The following is a 23,688-nucleotide window of genomic DNA, read 5'->3' on the forward strand; positions in this document are numbered from 1 at the left end:
ATTCCTCGCTTCTCTTGGAAAACTGGCAGGGCTGGTAATATTGGGCTCATTCTCCCTGGTAATGATGGGCTGCCACTGAGGAAAAGATGCTCCATTTAATTGAGTCTGTGATCTCCAATTTATCCATTTCCCACACCTAAATCATCCCACACAGCCTACCTACCTGCCTGGCCTCAGGAAGCACAAGACTTTCTGACTCATGGCCCAAGTGGTCAAACCGAGATGACGTGTGAAGGAGAAGAGACCAAGAACAAAGTCCTATAAATCTTTGGAGGCTCCTGGCTTTGTGCTCACCTGCTGGATGGCGCTGTGCTCCTGGCTGTGCTTGAGGAGGCTGAGAGGCAGCCCAGGCAGCCCAGCCTCACGGCAGAAAGGATACAAGAGGACAGAATCACCGCAGGCAGACAGAAGACTGCTCAGGACCCGGAGCGCAGGGAGGATACGGGAGGCGCCCTCCAGCACGCCCTTCAGGATCTGGGTGGGCACAGCAATGGACGGTATCAGTCGGAGAGGAAGGAGAGTCACAGGGGAGCTGGGGAGGTAGCTCAGTGGGTAGGGCGCCTGCTTTAGTCATATGCCTGGCCCAAGATGGAAATCCTATCATACACCATTGGGAGCTACAGAATCCAGGAAGCTTTAGTGCAATGATGGCTCTGTCTTTCTATCTGGAAGAACAGATATCAGCCCCGAGGAGTGAGACTGCATACATACTCAAGGTTTCAGCACTCCACCAAAACAAAACAAAACAAAACCGACATAATCAGCTGTCTGCCAGGAGATGGCAAAGCTGACCAAAATGGACTTGTTCCTTTCTTCCAGAGTCTAAATCCCAGAGAAACAATCTAGGGGAATGGCACCAGGTGAGATAAATACAGATGCTCACACCATCTGGTCATCACAGCCATAGTGACAAAGGGAAAGGGACCTTCCTGTAGGGTCACAACACTCAGTGCCATCCTTACCTACCAGTCAAACAAGATGGTACCCTCCCCCACACAAAAATATATATCCTTACTTTTCTCAGTAGTATAACTGTTTTATATAGTAAAAGAGGGCGGAGGTACATAGAATAATGGTTCTGCAAAGAGACTGTCATGCGTGAGGCTCCAAAGTCCCAGGTTCAATTCCCCGTACCACCATAAGCCAGAGCTGAGTAGTGCTCTGGTGTCTTTCTCTCTCTGCATCTCTCTCAAAAATAAAATAAATAAAATACTTTTAAAAATAAAGTATAGGGGAGTCAGGTGGTAGCGCAGCAGGTTAAGCACACGTGGCACAAAGCACAAGGACCGGCAAGGATCCTGGTTTGAGCCCCTGGCTCCCCACCTGTAGGGGAGTTGCTTCACAAGTGGTGAAGCAGGTCTGCAGGTGTCTATCCTTCTCTCCCCCTCTCTCTGTCTTCCCCTCCTCTCTCCATTTCTCTCTGTCCTATCCAACTACAACGACATCAATAACAACAATAATAACTACAACAATAAAACAAAAGGGAAAATAAATAAATGTTTAAAAATTTTTAAAAATAAATTATAGTAAAAGAAAATTAGTATTAATCTGTTGAGTGGTCTGGGAGGTAGCACAGTAGAAAAGGCACTTGATTCTCAAGTGTGAGTTCCTGAGTTTGATCCCTAGGACTGCATGTACCAGAGCAATGCTCTGGTTCTCTATCTTTCCTTATAAGTAAAAAATCTAAAAAAAAAAAAAAATTCTTGTTACTGTTGAAATGTGTTGGTTTTTATATATCATCGGTTTTTTTTAAAAAGATTTTATGTATTTATTAATGAGAAAGATAGCAGGAGAGAGAGAAAGAACCAGACATCACTCTAGTACATTTACTGCCGGGGACTGAACTCAGCATTTCATCCTTGAAAGTTCAATACTTTATCCACTGAGTCACCTCTTGGACCACGAGCATTGTTTATCTTATTTATTTATTTTTACCAGAACACTGATCACTTTGGCTTATGGTGATACGAGTGATTGGACCTGGGACTTTGGAACCTCAGGTATGAGAATCTTTTTTTTTTTTTTTTAAAGATTTTATGAGAAATATAGGAGGAGAGAGAAAGAACCAGACATCACTCTGGCACATGTGCTGCTGGGAATTGAACTCAGGACCTCATGCTTGAGAGTCCAAAGCTTTATCACTGTGCCATCTCCCAGACGATGAGAGTCTCTTTGTATAACCATTATGCTTTCTACCCCTACCCCAATCATTTTATTTTTTACCAGAACACTGCTTAGCTCTGGCTTATGGTAGTGTCAGATACTGAATCTAGGACCTCAAAGCTCAAAACCTTTTACTTAACCATTATGCTATCTCCCTCATAGTCTCGTGTGTGTGTGTGTGTGTGTGTGTGTGTGTGTGTGTGTGTGTGTTACCAGAACATTGCTCAGTTCTGGCTTATGGTGATGCAGGAAATTAAGCCTAGGACCTTAGAGCCTCAGGCATAAAAATCTTCTTGCAGAACCATTATGCTGTCTCCTCCACCTTAAAACAGAGCCTCCTTTACTGAAGTTTCCATGGATCTGGGGCTCAATGCAGTTTCACCTTTCCCAGGTGAGTTTTTCATTAATTTTTCCCCCTAATTTCTGAAAGACAGAGAGTAGAAAAATACCGTAGCACCAGGGTTATCCCAGGTGACCTTGTGGCATGCCAGGGCACTGACAGATTGCATATTCGGCAAGGCCTGTGCCCTAGCCTGGTGAGTTATCTTCCAGCCTCTATGCCCTCAGTTTTTTTCCTCTGAACCCACAATACTAAGAGCAGTTACCACCAGTAAGAGTTTGCTAACTCCTTCTCTTTCTGAGCCACTGAATGAGGTGAGCAAACCTCCCTGAATTGAGTGGGTGGACTGAATGAGAACTGAGAAAGGACAAACTTTTTTTTTGTGTGTCAATGCTTTTCATGCCTCAGTGGGAAAACAGTCTCACATCCTAGCCACAGCATCCTTCTGGCTATTACCTGTGTTCCAGTCTCCTGCAGCTGACTCTGGATGCGCTGGCAGAAGTCAGGATTGCAAAGTAGGGTGAGAGGGGCCTTTAGCTGGACCAGTGTGGGGTCTGAAGTCTCCAGAAGGTTCTGCCACTCATCATCACTATCTGGCTCCTGAGACATATGGAGAGAAAAAGGCCAGGAGCAGTATGTGAGCATCATGGGTAGGAGGCCCCAACTCAGGGCATCATAAAGAAGCCAGTGAGCCAGGGGCCAGGTGATGGCGCCACCTGGTTGAGCACACATTACCATGCGCAAGGACCCAAGTTCAAGCCCCGGGTTCCCATCTGCAGGGGGGAAGCTTCACACATAGTAAAGCAGGGCTGCAGGTGTCTATTTCTCTCCCTCTCTCACTCCCCTTTCCCTTTTGCCTTTTTAACACAAGAGAAGCTCATACTGGAAGGGCTGGGAATTACTGTTCTAGAAAACATCTATCTACCCAGACCCTTGGCCCACCTCATTCTCTAGGTCCACGGCTTCGATGCTCTTCTGGCCCACTCCCTCAGGCCTCAGCTCAGGAAATGCTCCTTCACCATCCTGGGGTGTGTGGTTTAGCCTGCCAGGGAAAGTAGTGAGTAGGATGAATTCCAGGCCAGTGAGGCTTGGGTTTCACTAACTCATCCTTCTGTTAGAATCTGGTGCAGGCGGGATGCCCGTAGCTCTGCTTATGGGTTTAGTCTCAAGTCTGCTCTTGGTAGGTTTTACCCATAAACCTTTACTCTCAACCCAAGTAATCCCGCCTTTTAGATACTGTCCACCAGTTGAAGCAGAGAGAAAATTCCCACATTGCCTTATGTCTCAGGAACTAGAATCTGGAACTAAGTTTCAGAAGCCAAGGACTTAGATGTACCAGGTCCCATCCTGCTAGAGACGGGGCATGTTCAGGTCTACAAACTACCTTACCCTCTTAGCCTCGGCCTATTCCCTCCTTACCCAGGTGCAGGGGGGGCCTCTCTAGCCCCCGATTCAACCCAGCTGCCTTTTGCTTCTGAGACCAAGGTGCTAGATAAGAGGTCTGGTTCTTGAGGTGTGGCCCTGAGTCTGGGTGGAGGGGCTGTGCTGGAAGCCACCTTGCTGCTCCTGTCCTCTTGCTCAGGGGTGATCCCTGTGTTCTGACGTTTCTGTAGGAAATAGACAAGATGCTAAACCCAAACTATTATAGTTTTATCAGGCAGTATGAGTCCTACTCACAGCCCTTTCCTAACCCAAGAAAGTCACTCTCCTCCCCACCCACCACCCCAGTTACCAGAAGACCATGGGACCTAACACCTCTTCCCCACACACCTGCCTGGCTTCCTCAGCCATGCGCTTACAGGCTTTCTGCAAGATGTGAGCCCGACTGCCCTTAGGGGCCAGCTGGTGGGCCTGCTGGTCCTTCAGAACCTGAAGTTCCTGAGGCAGGCGACTGGTGAATGGGGTACCCGAGTCAGGGCCTCCCGGCTCGGTTATTACTGTGGGGAGGGAAAGGGTAGAAGAACGGTGGCCCTGGAGCGACATCGCCAAATCCATCCAGCTCGAGTCACCTTCAGTGCCTCTAAGCTTCTGGGGAATGAGGTCATTTTGACAAGGTGGACAAGTGGGAGAGGATGGCAAGGTAAAGGGCCAGGGGGAGGGGTAGACTGGGGAGAGCACCTGGGAAGTACAAGAGTCCTGGTAAACAAGCCCCCACCCCCTACACATGCACACAAACACACCCCATGACTCACTGGTTACACGGCCAGCAATAAAGGGGTGATGTAAGAGGTCTGGCCAGGACAGGCGCTGCCGGGGGTCTTTGGTGAGTAGTCCCTGCAGAAAGTTCTGTGAAGAGGAAGGCAATACCCATCAGCCATCACTTCCCCATGGATGTGCTAACTCATCAACAGAACCAGGCAGCCAAAACTCCTGCTTCTGCACTCACAGCAGACCAGCTGGTCTTGGTTGGCATCAACAGAAACATTATGGCCTCGCCTCTTGGGAAGCCTAACTCCTCCTGTCCACGGACATTTTGGAACTCCAGGAGTAAAAACAGAAGTCATAATGTCAGCCATTTTGTGAAGAAATGAGAGGAGAGTTAAGGAATGTCATCTCCACAATCACCGAGAGCCAGGATTTGCAGGAACCCCACACACTGCTCCCTCTGCCCTCCCTGTGAGTGTGGCTTGTCTGTGGCTGCATGTCTGGGTAAAAGCACTTGGACATGCACAAGTCTCTGTGGAAAGAAAGGTTTGGGAGCACTCAAAGCCAAACATCTGCCAGCAAGTCTTCAGGTGGGAGAGAGGCAGGGAAACTATGTCTGAAAAAGGGACAATTGCCATGCAAGATCCATGGGCCCCTCAATTGGGCCTGAAATAGGAATAGAAGGTACTAGAAGATTATGACGTCCATTCTGAAAGTAGGTGATCATTATACAGTGACTGTGCTAAAAACACCTGCACGTCTAGCCCTGAGGGAGGATGGCTACTTATAGACAGCATTCACTGAGTGGCCTTTGGATAATTACTTGGTCCTCCCCAAGGAAATTGGTAAAGAGAAACTTGTCCTTTTTCATTGTGCATAAAGCAGAGAAAGTTATAATGAGATCTCACTCTGGGAGAAGGTTATGCTAAATTCTAAGACCCAAATCCTGTCCTAGGTAACATATAAAAGTCAGTTTTCGGGAGTCAGGCTGTAGCGCAGCGGGTTAAGCACAGGTGGCGCAAAGCACAAGGACCGGCATAAGGATCCTGGTTCGAACCCCGGCTCCCCACCTGCAGAGGAGTCACTTCACAGGCGGTGAAGCAGGTCTGCAGGTGTCTATCTTTCTCTCTTCCTCTCTGTCTTCCCCTCCTCTCTCCATTTCTCTCTGTCCTATCCAACAACGACAACAACAACAATAATAACTACAACAATAAAACAACAAGGGCAACAAAAGGGAATAAATAAAATAAATATTAAAAAAAATTTTTTTTAATTAAAAAAAAAAAGTCAATTTTCTCCTCCGCCACCTCTTCCTCCTACCCTCTCTCCTCCAGCCTACTGAGGATTAGCCATAATAACTTAGCACCATGTCTGCCACATGCCCAGAATTACTGCACCAGCCACACTAGCTCTGGTCATTTGCATATCTGATACTCCCTTAATTTTATTATTTTTTTAATTTAAACCAGAGCACTGCTCAGCGCTGGCTTATGGTGGTGCAGGGGATTGAATTTGGAACCTTGTAGCCTCAGGAATGAAAGTCTTTTTGTTTAACCATCATGCTATCTCCTCATAGCCCCTGATGATTCCTTCTTTCAGGAAGAGGAATGAAATCTGCCTGAGCACCAGAATATCGATGTGGTAGGAAACAAATAGGACAGAGGGATGGGAAAGGGATCAATATTTGTCTGTCTTGTGATCGCCTTCACATCAAGATAAAATATAGGCCCCAGGAGGGTTGCTACTTCCAAGTTGGGCACACCTTAGAACACCATCCCAGAATAAGCCCCTGTCGCAGCAGAGTGAGGCTGAATGGCTCAGCTCAGCATTCATTTAGTAACCGCAAAATCCAATTCCTGACCTAGAAAAGGGATTTTGAAAGAGCGCTGGGCATTGGGAGAGAGGTTTCTGGTGCTAAAGCTGTCCCCTCCTTATGCTCCTTACCTTGAAGCAGGGACTAATGGTGGAGGGCCAGCGCACAGGGTCTCTGAGGATGAGGCTGACCAGCTGGAAGATGCTGGTGGTGTAGAAGGGAGGGGTGCCGACAGCCAGTTCATAGAGTATGCAGCCCACGGACCAGAGGTCTGCGGTGTGGTCATATGGCCGTTCCTCCACCAGCTCTGGAGACATATAGAGTGGGGTGCCTTTGATGGAGGTCAGCACCATGGTGTTGGTGCTCATAGCACGGGCGAATCTGCAGGAGAGCACAGGAAGGAAATGCAAAGAGGACAGTCAACCAGAGTGAACCTATCATTGTGGGAGATAGCCCAGACATAAACAGAAGACCCAGTCTCCAGCTCAGGTTCTAAAATGAAGCCTGAGCAAGCATGGGGCCTAAGACTCCCTGCAGAAGTAGAAGCAGGAGACCAAAGGTCAAACTCCTCACCCAAAGTCACAGAGCTTGATGTCGCCTCCCTTGGCAAGAAGGATGTTCTGGGGCTTCATGTCTCGGTGGAGAATGCGGTGGGAATGCAGATAGTACAGGGCTGATACCAACTGGGCAGCGATGGCCTGGACCTAGGGGACAAAGAGTCAGGAGGAAGGAAGGAAGGAAGGAAGGAAGGAAGGAAGGAAGGAAGGAAGGAAGGAAGGAAGGAAGGGAGGAAGGAGAGGACGGAAAGAAGGATGGATGGATGGACACAAGGCAGGAGCCAGGCATCGGACTCCTCCCTAATAGCTCTGCGGAAGTATACTTTTCTTTCCCTGTCTTCTACAGTGGCACACAAAACCTGCCTAAGTTCTCAATTCCCTTGTTATTTCTTTCGTTTGTTCATTCACTGACCTAAAATTTTCTAAGTCTCATTTGCTGTATGATCATGGGACAACTTTCTTTTATTACTTTTTTTTTTTTTAATGAATGAGAGATATACACAGGGGCCAGGCAGTGGTGCACCTGGCTAAGTGCACCTATTACAGTGTGTAGGGACCTGGTCCCCACCTTCAGGGGGTAATCTTTAAGAGTGGTGAAGCAGGGCTGCAGGTATCTCTCTGTCTCTTTCTTTCTTTATCTCCCACTCCCCTTTCAATTTTTCTGTCTCTATTCAATCATAAATAAAGATTTTTAAAAAAAGAATTAAAGGGGGGGATGGGCGGTAGCACAGTGGGTTAAGCACACATGGCGCAAAGTGCAAGAACCAGAGTAAGGATCCCGGTTCGAGGCCCCAGCTCCCCACCTGCTGGGGAGTAGCTTCACAGGTGGTGAAGCAGGTCTGCAGATGTCTATCTTTCTCCTTCCTCTGTCTTCCCCTCCTCTATCCATTTCTCTCTGTCCTATCCAGCTACAATGACAGCAATAACAATAATAATGACAACAACAACAACAATAAACACCAAGGGCAACAAAAGGGGAAAAACAGCCTCCAGGAGCAGCGGATTTGCAGTGCAGGCACCAAGCCCCGAGCCCCAGAAATAACCCTGGAGACGAGAGAGAGAGAGAGAGAGAGAGAGAGAGAGAGACCGACCAGAGCACTGCTTAGCTCTGGCTTATGATAGTGCTGGAGATTGAACCTTGGACCTTCAAGCTTGAAAATCTTTTGCAGAAACATTATGCTATCACCCCAGCCTGGGACAACTTTATTGTGCCTCCCAGTTTAATAATTGATGTGACAGCACCTCTCTTGTGATAGATACTGTTGCAAGGACTAACTGTGAGAGTATGAAAAGTGATGCAATGCTAAGAATGGTATCAGGCATTTAGTTGCATTCAACATAACTTGGTTATGAAAATGAAGGCAAATATCTCTTTTCTCAGGACTAGCAGTCAGACAAAATGAGTAAGACAATGACTTACAGTAATGATGGCTGGCCCAGGGGATGATGATGCAGCTAGAGCTTTGGACTTAGAAGCATGAGGTCCCAAGTTCAATCTCCGGCATCATATATGCTAGAGTGATGTTCTGGTTCTCTTTCCTGACTTTCTCTCACATAAACAAACAAACAAACTTGCAAAATAAAACAAATAATGATGAAAGCCCAGAGGAAACAGTGTTGTGATAAGAAGTCCTGATTTTTTTTTTTTTTTTGGTGGGGGAAGGTGGCACAGTGACTTACAAACATGAGGTCTCAAGTTTGATCTCTGGCACTACATGTGCCCCAGAGTGATGCTGTTCTCTCTGCTCTCTCTCTTTCTCTTTTTTTTTTTTTTTAATTTTTTTTAGTATTTACTTATTTTCCCTTTTGTTGCTCTTGTTTTTTATTGTTGTTGTAATTATTATTGTTGTTATTGATGTCGTTGCTGTTAGGACAGAGAGAAATGGAGAGTGGAGGGGAAGACAGAGAGGGGGAGAGAAAGAGAGACACCTGCAGACCTGCTTCACTGCTTGTGAAGCGACGCCTGTGCAGGTGGGAAGCTGGGGGCTCAATAGGGATCCTTCCTTGCACTTTGCGCCACATGCACTTAACCCGCTGCACTACCACCCGACTCCCTCTGCTCTCTCTCTTTAATTTATTTATTATTGTATACAGTGAAAGAGACGGAGAGACACCTGCAGCCCTACTTCACCACTCATGAAGCCTTCCTCCTACAGGTGGGAACCAGGGGCTTGAACCCATATCCTTAAGCACTGTAATGTGAGCACTTAACTAGATGTACCACACCTGGCCCCTCTCTGTTCTCCCTAGCACTGATAAGTAAATAAGTATTTTATTTAAAAGAAGATGGAGGAGGAGGAGGAGGAGGAGGAGGGAAAAGAAAAAAACTCCTGATGAAAGCCTACTTGTTAGAATACAGAGGAACTCTCTAGAACAAGTATGCTTAGTGAAAATGCTCAACTAAATCCCACTGCTAATCATGTCCTGGTGGCAAAGTCTGCCTTAGGCACAGGGCTCAGCCCTTCTCTAAGGGCGCCTAATGAAAACACCATCAATACTATGTGATTATGCTGAATACTATGTGTCAGTATCCATATATAAATATATATATATATTATATATATATATATATATATTCCCTTTTGTTGTTTGCTTTTTTATTGTTGAGGTTATTATTGTTATTGATGTTGTTGTTGTTAGATAAGACAGAGAGAAATGGAGAGAGATGGGGAAGACCTGCTTCACTGCTTGTGAAGCAACTCCCCTGCAGGTGGGGAGCCCAGCGCTCGAAGTGGGATCCTTACTCTGGTCCTTGAGCTTTGTGCCACGTGCGCTTAACCCACTGCGCTACCGCCCGACTCCCTATGTGTTAGCATCTTTAAGGCCAGGGGCTGGCAAGACAGCTCACCAGCTGGGAGGGGGGCTCCTGCTTTGCCATGCAAGCAGCCCAGTCTTGATCCTTTGATATACCACATGAGTGTACCAGGTGGAAGCTTTGCTGTTGTGATGTCTTTCTCTCTGAAAAAGTCAGCCTGAAACAGTGAAGCTCTAACAGAGAAACTGGGAAAATAGCACTGTGGCAAAATGGATGGAACTGGAAGTGATTATGTTTAGCAAAATAAGTAAAGAGATGAAAGTACCAAGGGCTTCACTCATGTGTGAATCTAGAGACTGGATACACATGAATTTGAACAAAACAACAACAACAAAAACCAAAGCAAGCAGCAAAATGTTTCTAAGACTTGTGACAACTATGGTGGTTATCTCTGGGAGTTGGGAGGGTAGGGATACAGAAGTTTTGTAGTGGGTGTGGTGTGGATACACTGTAATATTACAACCACTATTATAACCCCACTATTCATCACAAGTGAAAAAATAATAATAAAAGGAAAAAAGAAAACAGCACAGTGGTTTGTGCAACAGATTTTTATGCCTGAAGTACCAGAGGACCCAGTTCAAGTCTCCTTACCACCAGAGCTGAGCAGTGCTCTGTTAAACAACAAACAAATAAATAATAACTTGGAGCCAGAGGGCTGAGAAATAGTAGCCTTACTAGTTCTGTATATGAGGACCTGGGTTCAATCCCTAGTACCTCATGACAGCACCTTGTACAGCACCAGAGAATGTTTTAGTGTCTGTCTGTCTTTCCCTCCCACTCTCTCCAGAGATACAGAATGAAAATATTGAATTTGGGGGGCAAATTGTTTAGCAGTTTCTTTATTTTTTTTCTGCATGAATGAAGCCCTAAGTTCATGCCAAGGTTATATAAAATAAACATTACTGGGAGTCGGATGCTGGCACAGCGGATTAAGCGCACATGGCGCAAAGCACGAGGACTGGCGGAAGGATCCCGGTTCGAGCTCCCGGCTCCCCACCTGCAGGGGAGTCGCTTCACAAGTGGTGAAGCAGATCTGCAGGTGTCTATCTTTCTCTCCCCCTTTCTGTCTTCCCCTCCTCTCTCCATTTCTCTCTGTCCTATCCAACAACAACGACATCAATAACCACAACAATGTTAAACAACAAGGGCAACAAAAGGGAAAACAAATAAATATAAAAATAAACAAACAGTAATGCAGATGTCTCTCCTCTGTCTTTCTTTTTATTTATTTTCCCTTTTGTTGCCTTTGTTTTTTATTGTTGTTGTAGTTATTATTGTTGTTGTTATTGATGTCATTGTTAGATAGGACAGAAAGAAATAGAGAGAGAAGGGTAAGACAAAGAGAGGGCGAGACAGACACCTGCAGACCAGCTTCACCGCTTGTGAAGTGACTCCCCTGCAGGTGGGGAGCCGGGGGCTGGAACCAGGATCCTTGTGCTTTGCGTCACGTGCACTTAACCCGCTGTACTACCACCCGACTCCCCTCTGTCTGTTTCTTCCTCTCTACTTCTGTCTCACACCCTTTATTTAAATGGCTGCTAGAAACAGTGAAGTAGAGCAGGCACTGAGCCCGTGATAACCCAGGTAGCAAAAACTAATTAACTAAAATAACTACTGAATATTTTTAAAATATATTTTTAATGTTTTATTATCTTTATCTATTTATTGGATAGAGATAGCCAGAAATCAAGAGGGAAGGCAGAGACAGAGAGGGAGAGAGAGACAGAGAGACACCTGCAGCCCTGCTTCACCATTTGTGACGCTTTCCCCCTGCAGGTGGGGACTGGTGACTTGATCCCGGGTCCTCGTACATTGTATCATGTGCGCTCAACCAGGTGTGCCACCACCCGGCCCCCAATTTTTAAAAAATGAATAAAAGAAACTTGCCTAAAAGGATCTACTTAACAAGTGGCAAGGCAAGCTCTTTGTTTTTTCTTTTACTGCCTCCAGGGTTATTGCTGGGGCTCGATCTGGGATCCTCGTGCGGGTCTTTGCAATTCATCTGATGTGCGCTTATTCCGATGCACCATTGCCTGGCCCCCACAAGTCAAGCTTTGTATTCAGAAATTTTAGTTCCAATGTCAGCAAACTTTACTGCCATGCCACACCACTTCTATATATTCTACATACATTCATAAAAAAAAAACTTTCCACTAATATGCAGAAAAGGAATTACACAGTAAGAAAAAAAAACTTTATAGAGACAGAGAAATGGAGAGGGAAGAGGGAGATAGAGAGGGAGAGAAACAGTGAGATACCTACATCACTGCTTCATCACTCGTGAAGCTTTCCCTCTGTAGGTGGGGGCTGGGGACTTGAACCCAGGTCCTTACACATGGTAACGTGTGTACTCAACCCGATGTGCCACCACCTAGCCCCATCTAGCTGGATATGTAGGAGTCTTCAAAATGGAGGTTCTCAGTACCCTCAGTTCTTCCTATCAGCCCTGGAGAAATGTCAGGCAGGGAGAAGTAGAGGCAGGAGTATACCTGTTCTTCAGGAAGTTTCCCATCATCCTCCAGGATCTGAAAGAGTTCGCCCTCAGCATAGTCTGTCACCACCACCACCTGCAGGGAAAAGCTGATGCCACTTACCGTCCCAGGTGTCTGAGGCTGGGAAGTTCCCAGGGCCCTGTGCTCGGAGATGGATGACTTCAGACTGTCTAAACTCACCTCTTTGTCCGTCTCGAAGCTGTCGAGCATGTGTACAATGTTGGGGTGCCGCAGACCCCGCATGATTTCGATCTCTCGTTGCAGGTTCCTCAGCTCCTTCTCTGAGCGCCCCAATTTTGGAATAAATTTCAAGGCTACCACCTGTCAGTGACACAGCAGAGTCAAGGCCTAAGCACATTACTGAAAAGGGCTAGGGCTACAACATAAGCCTCAGAACTCTGCAACTTAGACTTTAGATGAATTTGAACAATTCACATTATAACTGCTCGTCTCCCAGTACACTTCCTTTTTTATTTAGTTTCCCTTTTGCTGCCCTTGTTGTTTTTCATTGTTGTAGTTATTGTTGTTACTGATGTCGTTGTTGTTGGATAGGAGAGAGAAATGGAGAGAGGCGGGGAAGACAGAGAGGGGGAGAGAAAGACAGACACCTGCAGACCTGCTTCACTGCTTGTGAAGCGACTCCCCTGCAGGTGGGGAGCCAGGGGCTTGAACTGGGATCCTTACTTTGGTCCTTGTGCTTTGCGCCACCTGCGCTTAACCCGCTGTGCTACCGCCCAACTCCTGCTACACTTTCTTTTTTTAATTTTTAAAACTTATTATTGGATAGAGACAGAAACAGAGAGGAGAGGTAGACAGCCCTGCTTCACCATTTGTGAAGCTTTCCCCCTGCAGGACCAGGGGCTTGAACCCAAGTTCTTGTGCCCTGTTGTTTTGTGCACCCAATCAGGTGCACCACCACCTCCCCCCCAACATACTTTGTTCATATTACCCTAGTCCTACCTCCCCCCCCCCAATTCATACTCCTGGAGGAAAAAGCCACTACTATATAGATTCACATACACACACTCTTTTCTTTTTTTGCCTCCAGGGTTATCGCTGAGGCTCAGTGCCTGCACTATGAATTTACTACTCCTGGAGGCCATTTTTCCCATTTCTGTTGCCCTTGGATAGGACAGAGAGAAACAGAGGAATTGGAAGATAGACACCTGCAGACCTGCTTCACTGCTTGTGAAACGACTCCCCCTGCAGGTAGGGGGGGGGGCTCTAAACCAGGATCCTTACTCTGGTCCTTGTGCTTTGTGCCATGTGCCCTTAACCCAATATGGTACCATCCGACTCCCTCTATTTTTACTAGGGTTCTGGCTGGGATTCAGTGCTTACAGAAATGACTCCACTGTTTTCTAGTAGCAATCATTTCCTTCTTTCTTTTTTAATAGAGACAGAATGAGGAAGAGAGACATCTGCAGCACTGCTCATGAAGATTCCTCCTTACAGATGGAGAAAGAGGGCTTGAGGGGCAGGGTGGTGGCACACCTGGTTGGGCGCACATATTGCAATGCACAAGGACCTGGGTTTGAGGCCCTGGCCCCCATCTGCAAAGGGAAAGCTTTGCGAGAGGTGAAATAGGGTTGCAGGTGTCTCTCTCCTTCACTATCACCCCCTTTCCTCTCCATTTCTGCCTGTCTGTATCCAATAAATAAAGATAAAAAGAGAGAGAATGAGGACTTGAAAACAATGAAGAGGGAAGAGCCAACAAAATACTCAGTGCACTGCTTTGCCATGTACTTGAACCAGATTTAAACCCAGCCCCCACTGTACTGAAGGAAGTTTTGGTGCTATGGTCTCTTCCTGTCTGTCTTTCTGCCTCTAGCTTGCCTAGAGGGAAGAACCCAAGTAGCTGATCTCTTTCTGCATGGTCTATCAAATAATAACAGTAGTAGTAATAGTCAGTGTGGTCACTAGCTGGAGTTCAGTGTGACATCAACCCTCAAAACCCAAATACTTTTGTTTGTTTGTTTGTTTTCTCTATCCCATAGACGAGGACATAGACAGATAGGCTAAGTAACTTGGCCGTAGTTCTAAGGCTAGAAAGTGGTGCAACAAGCAATCCAGCTTCAGAGGCCATACTCGATAAGGTCAAGTATGAAGGAATGAGTGCTTTAGGAACACTGGTCAGTGTGAATGCTTCCCTTCTAGTCTCATTTCCCACCAGAGTTGGGGGTAGAGAATCCCACCCAAGAGATAGCACCATTCACCACCTGAGCACTGTATTTTCTTCGACCCTTGTACACCCTTCCAAAAGAGCCTTCTCCAATCATCTCCAACACGTGGTACTTTTCCATGACTGAGGTTTCAGCGTCGTTCAGAAGGAAGGAGGCAGAGAAGGTAGTAGAGGGATACAACTCCGGGGACAGTTCCAAACATCTGGGAGGCTTGGCTCGGGGCTTAGAAGAAAGGTTAATGTTAGTCGTCTTGCTTTCTCTCTTTTCTTTTTTTTTTTTCGGTTTTACGGTCTTTATCAATAATTTGCCCATTACTTCCCAATCAAAACATTGACATTCATCATAAAGGCAGATTCATCTGGCTCTTCTTTTTTTTTTTTTTTTTTACAATAATCTAAGCCTCAGAAACATAGTAGGGTGTGATGGATGGAAAGATCTGACATACAGCAAATGGAACGTCTCGTGCATTTCTCCCTCCTCCGCAATTACCTCCTGTCCCTGAACCCGTGAACCCGACTTCGTGCCCACTTCACTTCACTCCCCCGTACCCCGACCACCCCCTTCGGCTCGCTCCGCCTACCGCCCAGCCTCCCCCATCCGACTCCGCCCCTCCACCCAGCCTCGCCCACCCGGCCACACCCCTTCCAGCCTCCCCCAGGTTCCTGCCCTCGTCAGCCTCCTCTGCACCCCCGCCCCGAGGCCCCGGCCCGCGCGCTTCGCAGACCCGAGACCCCTCTCACCCCAGTCAAGGAGCTCCAGCTCCTCGGGCCGAGGGACGCCAGCCCTGTCCTTCAGCCCCGCCTCTCCAGGCTGCCTGCGGATTTTGCCTGTCTTAAAATTCCCCTCCATCCCTGCTTCCGCTCTCCTGAGAGGCCCATTCTCTTCAGTTCTTCTCCGAGAAACGAGTCAGAGGTTCCAAAGACAGCGGCGTTCCGAGGCGAGCGAGGGGCGGTGGCCCACCCTTAGGCACTTCCTAGGGCACACAAACCCAGAGGACCCACTAAGGACCCGGAGTCACCGGTTGCCTAGAGACGGCCGCTAGCGGCCTTCCTCGTCTCTCTCGATTTGCATCCGACTTTCCCAAGAGCATTTCCGGTTCCGGCTGTGGACTGGAGGGGATATGGCGATGTCTGCGTCGGCAGCTGCTGGGGAGGAGGACTGGTAACTTTAGGGGCAGGAGCTTGTGATAGCCGCCGATCCTCTGTACGGTGGGCATCGGGGACGGAGAGGGGGCGGGCGATGGCAGAGACGCTGACATCTCTCCCTTAGAGAACCTTGGGGCTGGGAGGCGGGTGGGTGGAGGGGCGCTGATCTTAGTCAGGAAGCATCTGCGTCGACCAGACCTGTTAGGGCCTCACCTTAGCTGGCTTCGGCCCCTCTCCTCTGGCCTCACCCCGTCCCATTCTCCACTCGTGAAGTGGACTTGCTCAGGGTCTCGGGAGTGGATCATCAGAACCCCCCCCCCATCTCCCCCCCCACTTCCCGGGGCCTGTCCAGCTTCCCGTACTCCTTTCTGCCTTTGGATCTGCCCTACTGCCTCCAAGGCGCTCCTCAATCGGCTCCCGCCTCGGCAGTATTAATAAGGATTTGTCTGAATAAAGTTGTACACATCACAAAAAGCCTTTCTCAGTCCTCCTGTCAAGCATTCTTAACAAGAGGCCAGGATTTGGAAGGACTCCGGGATTGAGAAGTAGGATAAGTGTGGGTTTGCTTCACGTTTATTAGCTGTGGGATGCTGAGTAGAGCACCTAGCTTCTCTGTGAGTCAGTGTCCTCGGTTGCTTAAAAAAAAAAGGGGGTGTGTGTGGCATGTATCTCATAGAGAAGTTGAGAAGACTGCAGGTAGATTTGTAACACGCAAGCCTCCTCTTCAATTTATTTGACAGGACAGAAAGAAATCGAGAGGAGAAGATGGGGGGGGGGGTTTGTAGCACTGCCTCGCCATGCAGGAAGGCACCAGGAGCTTGAACCCAGGTGCTCGTGCTTGCTAAGGAGGGCGCTCCATCGGGTATGCCACTGCCAGCCCCCATCATTGATTCTGAGGGGAGCAGGTGAGGGCTGCAGAGGTAAAAGTCATTTGCCAAACAGTGGATGAGGATGAAGAATCTGGGTTGCTTCACGCCAAACCTTGTGTTTTTAATTCTAGGACATACTGCATTCCCACTTATTCACATCTTTTTCTTCTTTTTATCCTTCTTCACCTTATCACCATCCTATCCCAAGCCTCCCATCCAGGGTTCAAGTGACAGCTAGAGTGAGGAAAGTATAGAAAGATGTGTTGGGGGAGTCGGGCAGTAGCCCAGCAGGTTAAGCACACGTGGTGCAAAGTGCAAGGACCCGGCATAAGGATTCTGGTTCAAGCCCCCAGCTCCCCACTTGGAGGGGAGTCGCTTCACAGGTGGTGAAGCAGGTCTGCAGGTGTCTATCTTTCTCTCCCCGTCTTCCCCTCCTCTCTTCATTTCTCTCTGTCCTAACAACGATGACATCAATCACAACAATAATAACCACAGCAATAAAACAAGGGCAGCAAAAGGGAATAAATAAATATTTAAAAAATAATAAATTCTAAAGGAAGATGTGCTGGTTCACCTTGGAGGGTGCCTTCTTTGTAATGTCTGCAACCCAAGTTTGAACCCAGCACTTCAGGCACTGTGATGTCTTTCCTTCTGAGTATCTCTTTTTGAAAAAGTCTCTCTGGAGGCCGGGGGAGATAGCATAGTGGTTATGCAAACATACTCTCTTGCCTGATTCTCCAAAGTCCCAGGTTCGTTCTCCTGTACCATCAGAGGCTAAAGCTGAGCAGTTCTCTGGTACCAAAAAAAAAAAACTCCCTGGAGCAGTGAAGCCCTGGCAATTACACACATGCACTCGAAGGGCTTTAATGTAGAATACATTTTAGTGTTTCATTGGTTCAAGGAGTCTAGCCATTGCCAGCCTTTACTGAAACTAGATAGTGTGTTCTTTCCAAACTGTTCAGGGGAACTTTAATTTTTTAAAAAACAAACCTTTATTTATTTATGAGGAGAGAGAGAATCAAAGCATCACTCTGGTACATGTGTTGCCAGGGATCCAACTCAGGACCTCATGTTGAGGATCTAACACATTATTCACTGTGACAGCTCCCTACCACTGTTCAGGGGGAACTTTAGGATTCTGTGAAAGGCTTTGAGCCATGCAGAGGATAGTGATAATCAGACACTAGCCTGCGGTGCTCTGAGATTCCCAAACTCATGTTAGCTAGTGTGTGCTTATATTTGTGCTTGTTACCTTTTTTTTTTTTTTTTGTATTTTTATTATCTTTTTTTTATTAGATAGAGACGGCCAGAAATCAAGAGGAGGAAGGGGGAGATAAGGAGGAAGAGAGACAGAGAGACTTTGCAGCACTGCTTCACCACTCGTAAAGCTTCCCTCCTTCTGGTGATGACTGGGGGCTTTAAACCAGGTCCCTGCACATTGTAATGTGCATTCAACCTCCACTCAGCCCTAATAATTTATTAACATGAGGGAGAACCAGAGTACCCCTGCATTGCTAGGGATCAAACTGGTAACCTCATGCCCAAAAGTCCAATGTCAGTTAACTAACTCCAGGACGGTTGAGTCTTACTACCATCGTTTTTATACCACCTAGAATTGTTTAGTTTGGGTCATCGATAGATCCTTTGTGACTTGTTAGGGTGCCTGGTATCAGCAGTATATGGAGCTAGGGCACTAGAATCCATATGAACCATGGAACAGAGACAGCCTGGAAGTGTGTTGATTACCAGGATGCTAGTAAGTGGACATTATATATCAGGTGACCGCTAAGGCTCCACCAGCATGTGCTGTGAGATTGAGACACTGAGTCCAGAAACCTTGGCCTGGTCCCAGTTCTGCTTCTGTTAAACCTTGAAATGTGGGCTTCTTACCTCACCCCACTGGGAACCTGTTTCCTTTGCTGGCAGAAATGATTTCTATAGTTCTGTTTATGCTTCCTACCTAACTCCTTGATGACTTCAGGAAACATTTTCTCTTGAGCTTGATAAGGCAGATTGTCATCTTCCTGAAAGCCTGCCTGCCTTAGACCCTGCCAAGCTTTCCCAGGGAGAGCTGTGTTGCTGAGCCAGTCTTCCTGTCTCCCTAGGGTCCTTCCCTCTGAAGTTGAGGTGCTCGAGTCTATCTACCTGGATGAACTACAGGTGGTTAAAGGTGATGACAGGTACGTATTCAACCAGGGGCTGGGCAGAAGGCCCCTTAATAACGAGACAGACTATCCTACATAGTCTGGTCTTAAGACACTGAGCTTTGGTTCTGATGTAATGTTCCCTGTAGACTAAGGCTGTTCCTGTGATTCCTTAAAAGCAGGAGCCTTGTGCTTACTTCCTTCACCTGCTTTTGCTCCCCCTTCAGCCTAGTCATACCCCAGGTCTCCCTTTGGTGTCCCCCCACCCCCAGATCTTCACCCTGGGAGATCTACATCACTCTGCACCCCGCCACTGCAGAGGACCAGGATTCCCAGTATGTCTGCTTCACTCTGGTGCTCCAGGTCCCGGCGCAGGTGAGGTCCCTGCTCAGGAAGCAAGAGGGGGAATGGGAGGTGACACGCTGGGCAGACCACTGAAGCAGTAACCTCTTACTTCCACTCACAAGTATCCCCACGAGGTGCCCCAGATCTCTATCAGGAACCCCCGCGGACTCTCAGATGAACAGATCCACAAGTAAGTTGGGGGCTAATCAAGGCAGGGTATAGTTCAGTCTGCTGAGGACAAAGCCTTGGCCTAATGTCTGGTCTGGTCCTCTTCCTCCAGGATTTCACAGGCGCTGAGCCATGTGGCCACTACAGGACTGGGCACTGCCATGCTCTATGAACTCATTGAGGTAAAGGGGGGGGGGGTGCTAGACTAAAGGAATGGCCTCTTGTAAGCTAGGGCAGTCTCTCCAAAGGGAAGCCTTGGGATGAGGAGCTTAATTACCTTTCTTTGGGTGGAAACAGATACATCAAGAGGGGAGTAGAAGGCAGAGGGAGGCTAGAGACACCTGTAGCACTTCTTTACCACTTGTGACGTTTCCCCCCTGCAGGTGGGTGTCAGGGACTTGAACCTGGGTCCTTGTGCATTATAATAGCATGTGCGCTCAACCAGGTGTACCACCACCTGGCCCCTAGCTTAATTATCTCTAGAGCCTTTCATTTAATCCTCGCTTAGATAAGACCTGAATAAATTGAGAAAGATGAGATTCTCTTCTGTTTGAGAAACATCTCCCCAAAATACAGTGCTCGCTCTCAGTTTCCCAAATTGTCTCCTGATTTCACTATCAGTGTGTATCTTGCAGAGCAGCAGTCTTGCCTGGCGCAAAAGCAAATACCACTTCATAATGGCAGGAATAGTGCTCTGGTTTCTGTGGGATTTTTTTTCTTTTCTTTTCTGTCTTTATTTATTCCCTTTTTGTTGCCCTTGTTGTTTTATTGTTATAGTTATTATTGTTGTTTGTCTTCGTTGTTGGATAGGAGAGAGAGAAATGAAGAGAGGAGGGGAGACAGAGAGGTGAAGAGAAAGACACCTGCAGACCTGCTTCACCACTTTTGAATTGACTCCCCTGCAGGTGGAGAGCCGGGGGCTCGAACCAGGATTCTTATGCTGGTCCTTGCACTTTGCGCCGCGTGTGCTTAACCCACTGCACTACCGCCTGACTCCCTCTGTGGGGTTTTAAAAACCTAGTTTGAGTGGTCTAGGAGGTGGCGCAGTGATAAAGCTTTGGACTGTCAAGCATGAGGTCCTGAGTTTGTGCCAGAGTGATGTCCAGTTCTTTCTCTCTCCTCCTATCTTCCTCATTAATAAATAAATAGAAGTCTTAAAAAAAAAAAAAAAAAAAAACTAGTGTGAGCAGAGGAGATAGCATAATGGTTATGTAAAGAGACACTCCTGCCTGAGGCACCAATGTCTCAGGTTCCATCCCTTGCATCGAAAGTCAGAACTGAGCAGTGGTTTGATGAAAAAACAAAAACCTGACCTACTTTCTACTCTGTTGAGGGTGGAACACTCATATAGTATCACCTAGAGCTACAAGTTAATATGCACAGACACCTTTCTTTTGAAATTAAAAGCACACAGTTTAGAACTCACCATGAAGCTCATGCCTTAAGGTGCTCAGAACCCTGGATTCATGCCCTGGTGCCACGGGTGGTACCATGGATGGTAGAGTGGTGCTGTGTTGTCTCTCCCTTGCTCTTTCTCCTCTATTTCTCCCTATCTAAAATTAAAGAGTGTGCTATCACTTGTCTGAAATACTGGAATTGAATTAAATGTGTGTCCACACACAAAATACTGTCTTGTTTTCTTTCTTTTCTTTGCCACCAGGGTTATCTCTGGGTGAGGCTCAGTGCATGCACCACTCTACTGCTCCCAACCGCCACTATTTACTTAATTATGGGCTTTTAAATTATTTTTTTAAATTGTAGGGCAGAGAAAAAAGGGGGAGATAGAATGAGAGAGGAAGATACCCGCAGACCTGTTTTACCACTTGTGAACCTTTCCCCCCTGCAGGTGGGCAGCAGGGCTTGAACCTAGGTCCTTGTTCATGATAACAAGTGCACTTAACCTGATGCACCACTGCCCAGCCCAGGGCACCACCTTTCCCAACTTTCCAAGTGGTGAAGCAGTGCTACAGATGTCTCTCTCCCTCCCTATCTCCTCCTTCCCTCTCAGTTTCTGTCTGTACACAAATAAAGGCCTCCTGGAAGACATTTTAATTAAACTTTTTTGTCAGATACATGGTTTTTATGCTCAGGATCTGTTAGAGGTGGTGAGCAGAGAAGTGAGACTTGGGAGGACAAGCAGGGACGAGAACAGAGTCCACGCAGAGCAAGCTTTCCCAAGGGCAGAGGGTGTGCATGGGGTTGCAGGCTGGCCGGGGCAGGCAGGATTTGCACCCAGGTCCTGCCCTGTCTCCCCAAGTGAGCAGTGTCCTCTCTCCCCAGAAAGGGAAGGAAATCCTCACCGACAACAACATTCCCCATGGCCAGTGCGTCATCTGCCTCTATGGCTTCAAGGTGAGGCTCTCTCCGGGGCCACTGGGTGGGCAGTGGGGGGCTCGTGAGAGTGCTGGCTCAGGGCCCCCCCCCCACTCTCCCTGCAGGAGAAGGAGGCCTTCACCAAGACAGCCTGTTATCACTACTTCCACTGCCACTGCCTGGCGCGATACATCCAGCACATGGAGCATGAGCTGGAGGCTCGAGGGCAGGAGCAGGAACGGCTGCACACTGAGCCCAAGCAGGTGGACATGCGCCCCTGGCCCTCCCTGGGCACTCCTGCCCGTACCTCTTTTCCTGGCCCTCCCCCCACAGGGCTCTTGACCTCTTCAGGGTCATGGGTATAGTCTTTGAGATAGATGCAAGCTCATGTCTGCCCAAAGTAAAAGGGCCTTCTGGTTTGCATCTAACCCCAGTGTATGCAGCTTTTTTTTTTGGAGGGGGACCCAAAACTGCTTCCCAGCCCCTACAGGTAGCCATGCCCAAGCCGTGCCCTCTAAGCCCACTGGGGTTGGCTGGCTGGCTGGGCAGTGGGATGTGGTTCCTCCCGTCTCTAGAAGGCTGCTGGTGTGCAGTGTCCGGTGTGCAGAGAACCCCTGGTGTACGACCTCGCATCACTGAAAGCAGCTCCTGAACCCCAACAGTCCATGGTAAGGGAGCTCCCTTCTAGTCAGCCAGGAAGCATGGCATTATCTGGGCAGGGACAGATGTTGCCTGCTGTGAGCGGGAGTCCAATCTGAGAGCCTTTATTAAGAACCCTGGGGCAGTCCTCAAAGCACAAGGCTCTCCTCCCTGCCTTTCTGCTCCCCCTCCCCCCGCCCCCGAGCAGGAAGTGTACCAGCCCGATGCAGAGACTCTGCGCCAGCAAGAGGAGCGCCAGCGGCTCTACCAGCGGCAGCAGGAGAGGGGGGGCATCATTGACCTGGAGGCTGAGCGCAACCGCTACTTCATCAGCCTCCAGCAGGTGAGAAAAGCCTCCCCCCCCAGTCAGTCTTGGGGGAGCTGTTCCCTCTGGGAAGGTACAGGAGTGTGGTTGGCTCAATGGAGGAGCTGGCAGCCCCCTGCTCTAAGGAGCCGCCTTCCCTCCTCTCCTTCCCAGCCGTCTGCCCCTTTGGAGCCCGAGTTAGCTATAAACACCTCTGGAGAAGCCCAGCCTCCCAGTGCCCTGGCCACAGAATTGTCTACCCCGTTGGTGGCCCAACCCACTCTGTCAGCTCCTCTGCCTGTGGCCTCCCAGTATATGTGTGAGAAGATTCCAGGGACGGGAACCACTCAGAAGTTGGGCGAGACCCAGAAAGCACCACTCAATCTCCCCCGTGCCAGTCGGGGCCCCTGGAGACCACCAGAACAGAGGCACCTGAAGGGGGGGCGGTACAGTGCCCCCAAAGGTCCCAGTGACACCCAGGAACTGCCACCACCTGAGAGGCCCCTCAAGGAGCCCATGGACCTAAAGCCGGAGTCCCATAACCAAGGGGTGGAAGGTCCCCCCCAAGAGAAGGGGCCTGGCAGCTGGCAGGGTGCCCCGCCCCGCAGGACTCGGGACTGTGCCCGCTGGGAGCGCTCTAAGAGTCGGACACCAGGTTCTTCCTACCCCCGCCTGCCTCGGGGCCGGGGAACCTACCGGCCTGGTAGTCGGAGGGAGCCCCTGAGCGTGGAGTCTGAGGATGGTTCCTAGCAATACTGTGGGGGGACAGGGAGTTGGGTGGGAGGGAGACAATAAAGAGATTTGCCTCATTCAGCATTCTTTGCCTAGCAGTGCCTCATCTATGCAGTACAACCCTGGGAATTTTTTTTTTTCAATATTCCCTTTTGTTGCCCTTGTTTTATTATTGTAGTTATTATTTTTGTTATTGATGTTGTTGTTGGATAGGACAGAGAGAAATGGACAGAGGAGGGGAAGATGGGGAGAGAAAGATAAGACACCTACAGACCTGCTTCACCACTTGTGAAGCAGCCCCCCTGCAGGTGGGGAGCAGGGGGCTTGAACCGGGCCATGTGCACTTAACCTGCTGCACTACCACCTGACTCCCCAGGCCTGGGAATTCTTAACAAGACGGGGGGTTGGCAGAATAGCTGCCAGCTGTGCACTGAACTCTGTCCTCCAGGGATCAGGGTCTGGGTGAAGAAGGGTTGAGTTTTTCAGGGAAAGCTAATGGACATCAGCACGTAAGCAGA

The 23,688-nt window shown here is 48.4% G+C and overlaps 2 protein-coding genes across 8 annotated transcripts in view; one reads left to right on the forward strand and one right to left on the reverse strand.

Moving 5' to 3' along the window:
- The window catches only part of STK36 (serine/threonine kinase 36), a 35,321-nt gene extending 19,972 nt beyond the window's left edge, over positions 1–15,349 (reverse strand). For 5 of the 6 annotated variants that reach the window (XM_060193878.1, XM_060193877.1, XM_060193876.1 and 2 more), the window contains exons 1-12: positions 15,252–15,349; positions 14,548–14,733; positions 12,509–12,649; positions 12,326–12,403; positions 7,035–7,165; positions 6,593–6,842; positions 4,696–4,789; positions 4,274–4,440; positions 3,923–4,110; positions 3,446–3,545; positions 2,960–3,103; positions 295–474 (exon numbers count right to left, since the gene is read on the reverse strand). In XM_060193878.1, the coding sequence (XP_060049861.1) occupies positions 295–474; positions 2,960–3,103; positions 3,446–3,545; positions 3,923–4,110; positions 4,274–4,440; positions 4,696–4,789; positions 6,593–6,842; positions 7,035–7,165; positions 12,326–12,403; positions 12,509–12,649; positions 14,548–14,631 (1,557 nt within the window). In that variant the 5' untranslated portion in view covers positions 14,632–14,733; positions 15,252–15,349. Of the gene's footprint in view, positions 1–294; positions 475–2,959; positions 3,104–3,445; positions 3,546–3,922; positions 4,111–4,273; positions 4,441–4,695; positions 4,790–6,592; positions 6,843–7,034; positions 7,166–12,325; positions 12,404–12,508; positions 12,650–14,547; positions 14,734–14,956; positions 15,087–15,251 lie in introns of those variants that run through there. The other variant, XM_060193874.1, reaches the window with a different exon arrangement.
- Positions 15,350–15,458: 109 nt separating this feature from the next.
- RNF25 (ring finger protein 25) lies at positions 15,459–23,256 on the forward strand. Of its 2 annotated transcripts, none has more exons than XM_007519855.3 (10): positions 15,459–15,672; positions 18,631–18,705; positions 18,942–19,044; positions 19,137–19,204; positions 19,295–19,364; positions 21,463–21,534; positions 21,621–21,758; positions 22,071–22,163; positions 22,343–22,477; positions 22,613–23,256. In XM_007519855.3, exons 1-10 carry the CDS (start codon positions 15,632–15,634, stop codon positions 23,186–23,188), a joined length of 1,371 nt encoding a protein of 456 aa, XP_007519917.2. In that variant the 5' UTR covers positions 15,459–15,631; the 3' UTR covers positions 23,189–23,256. The 2 variants fall into 2 exon arrangements, with proteins under 2 accessions (XP_007519917.2, XP_060049863.1); XM_060193880.1 differs by having other exon boundaries at positions 22,074–22,163.
- The last annotated feature ends 432 nt before the right edge of the window (positions 23,257–23,688 follow it).

The sequence above is a fragment of the Erinaceus europaeus genome, chromosome 7 (genome assembly GCF_950295315.1).
Source record: "Erinaceus europaeus chromosome 7, mEriEur2.1, whole genome shotgun sequence".
NCBI lineage: Eukaryota > Metazoa > Chordata > Mammalia > Eulipotyphla > Erinaceidae > Erinaceus > Erinaceus europaeus.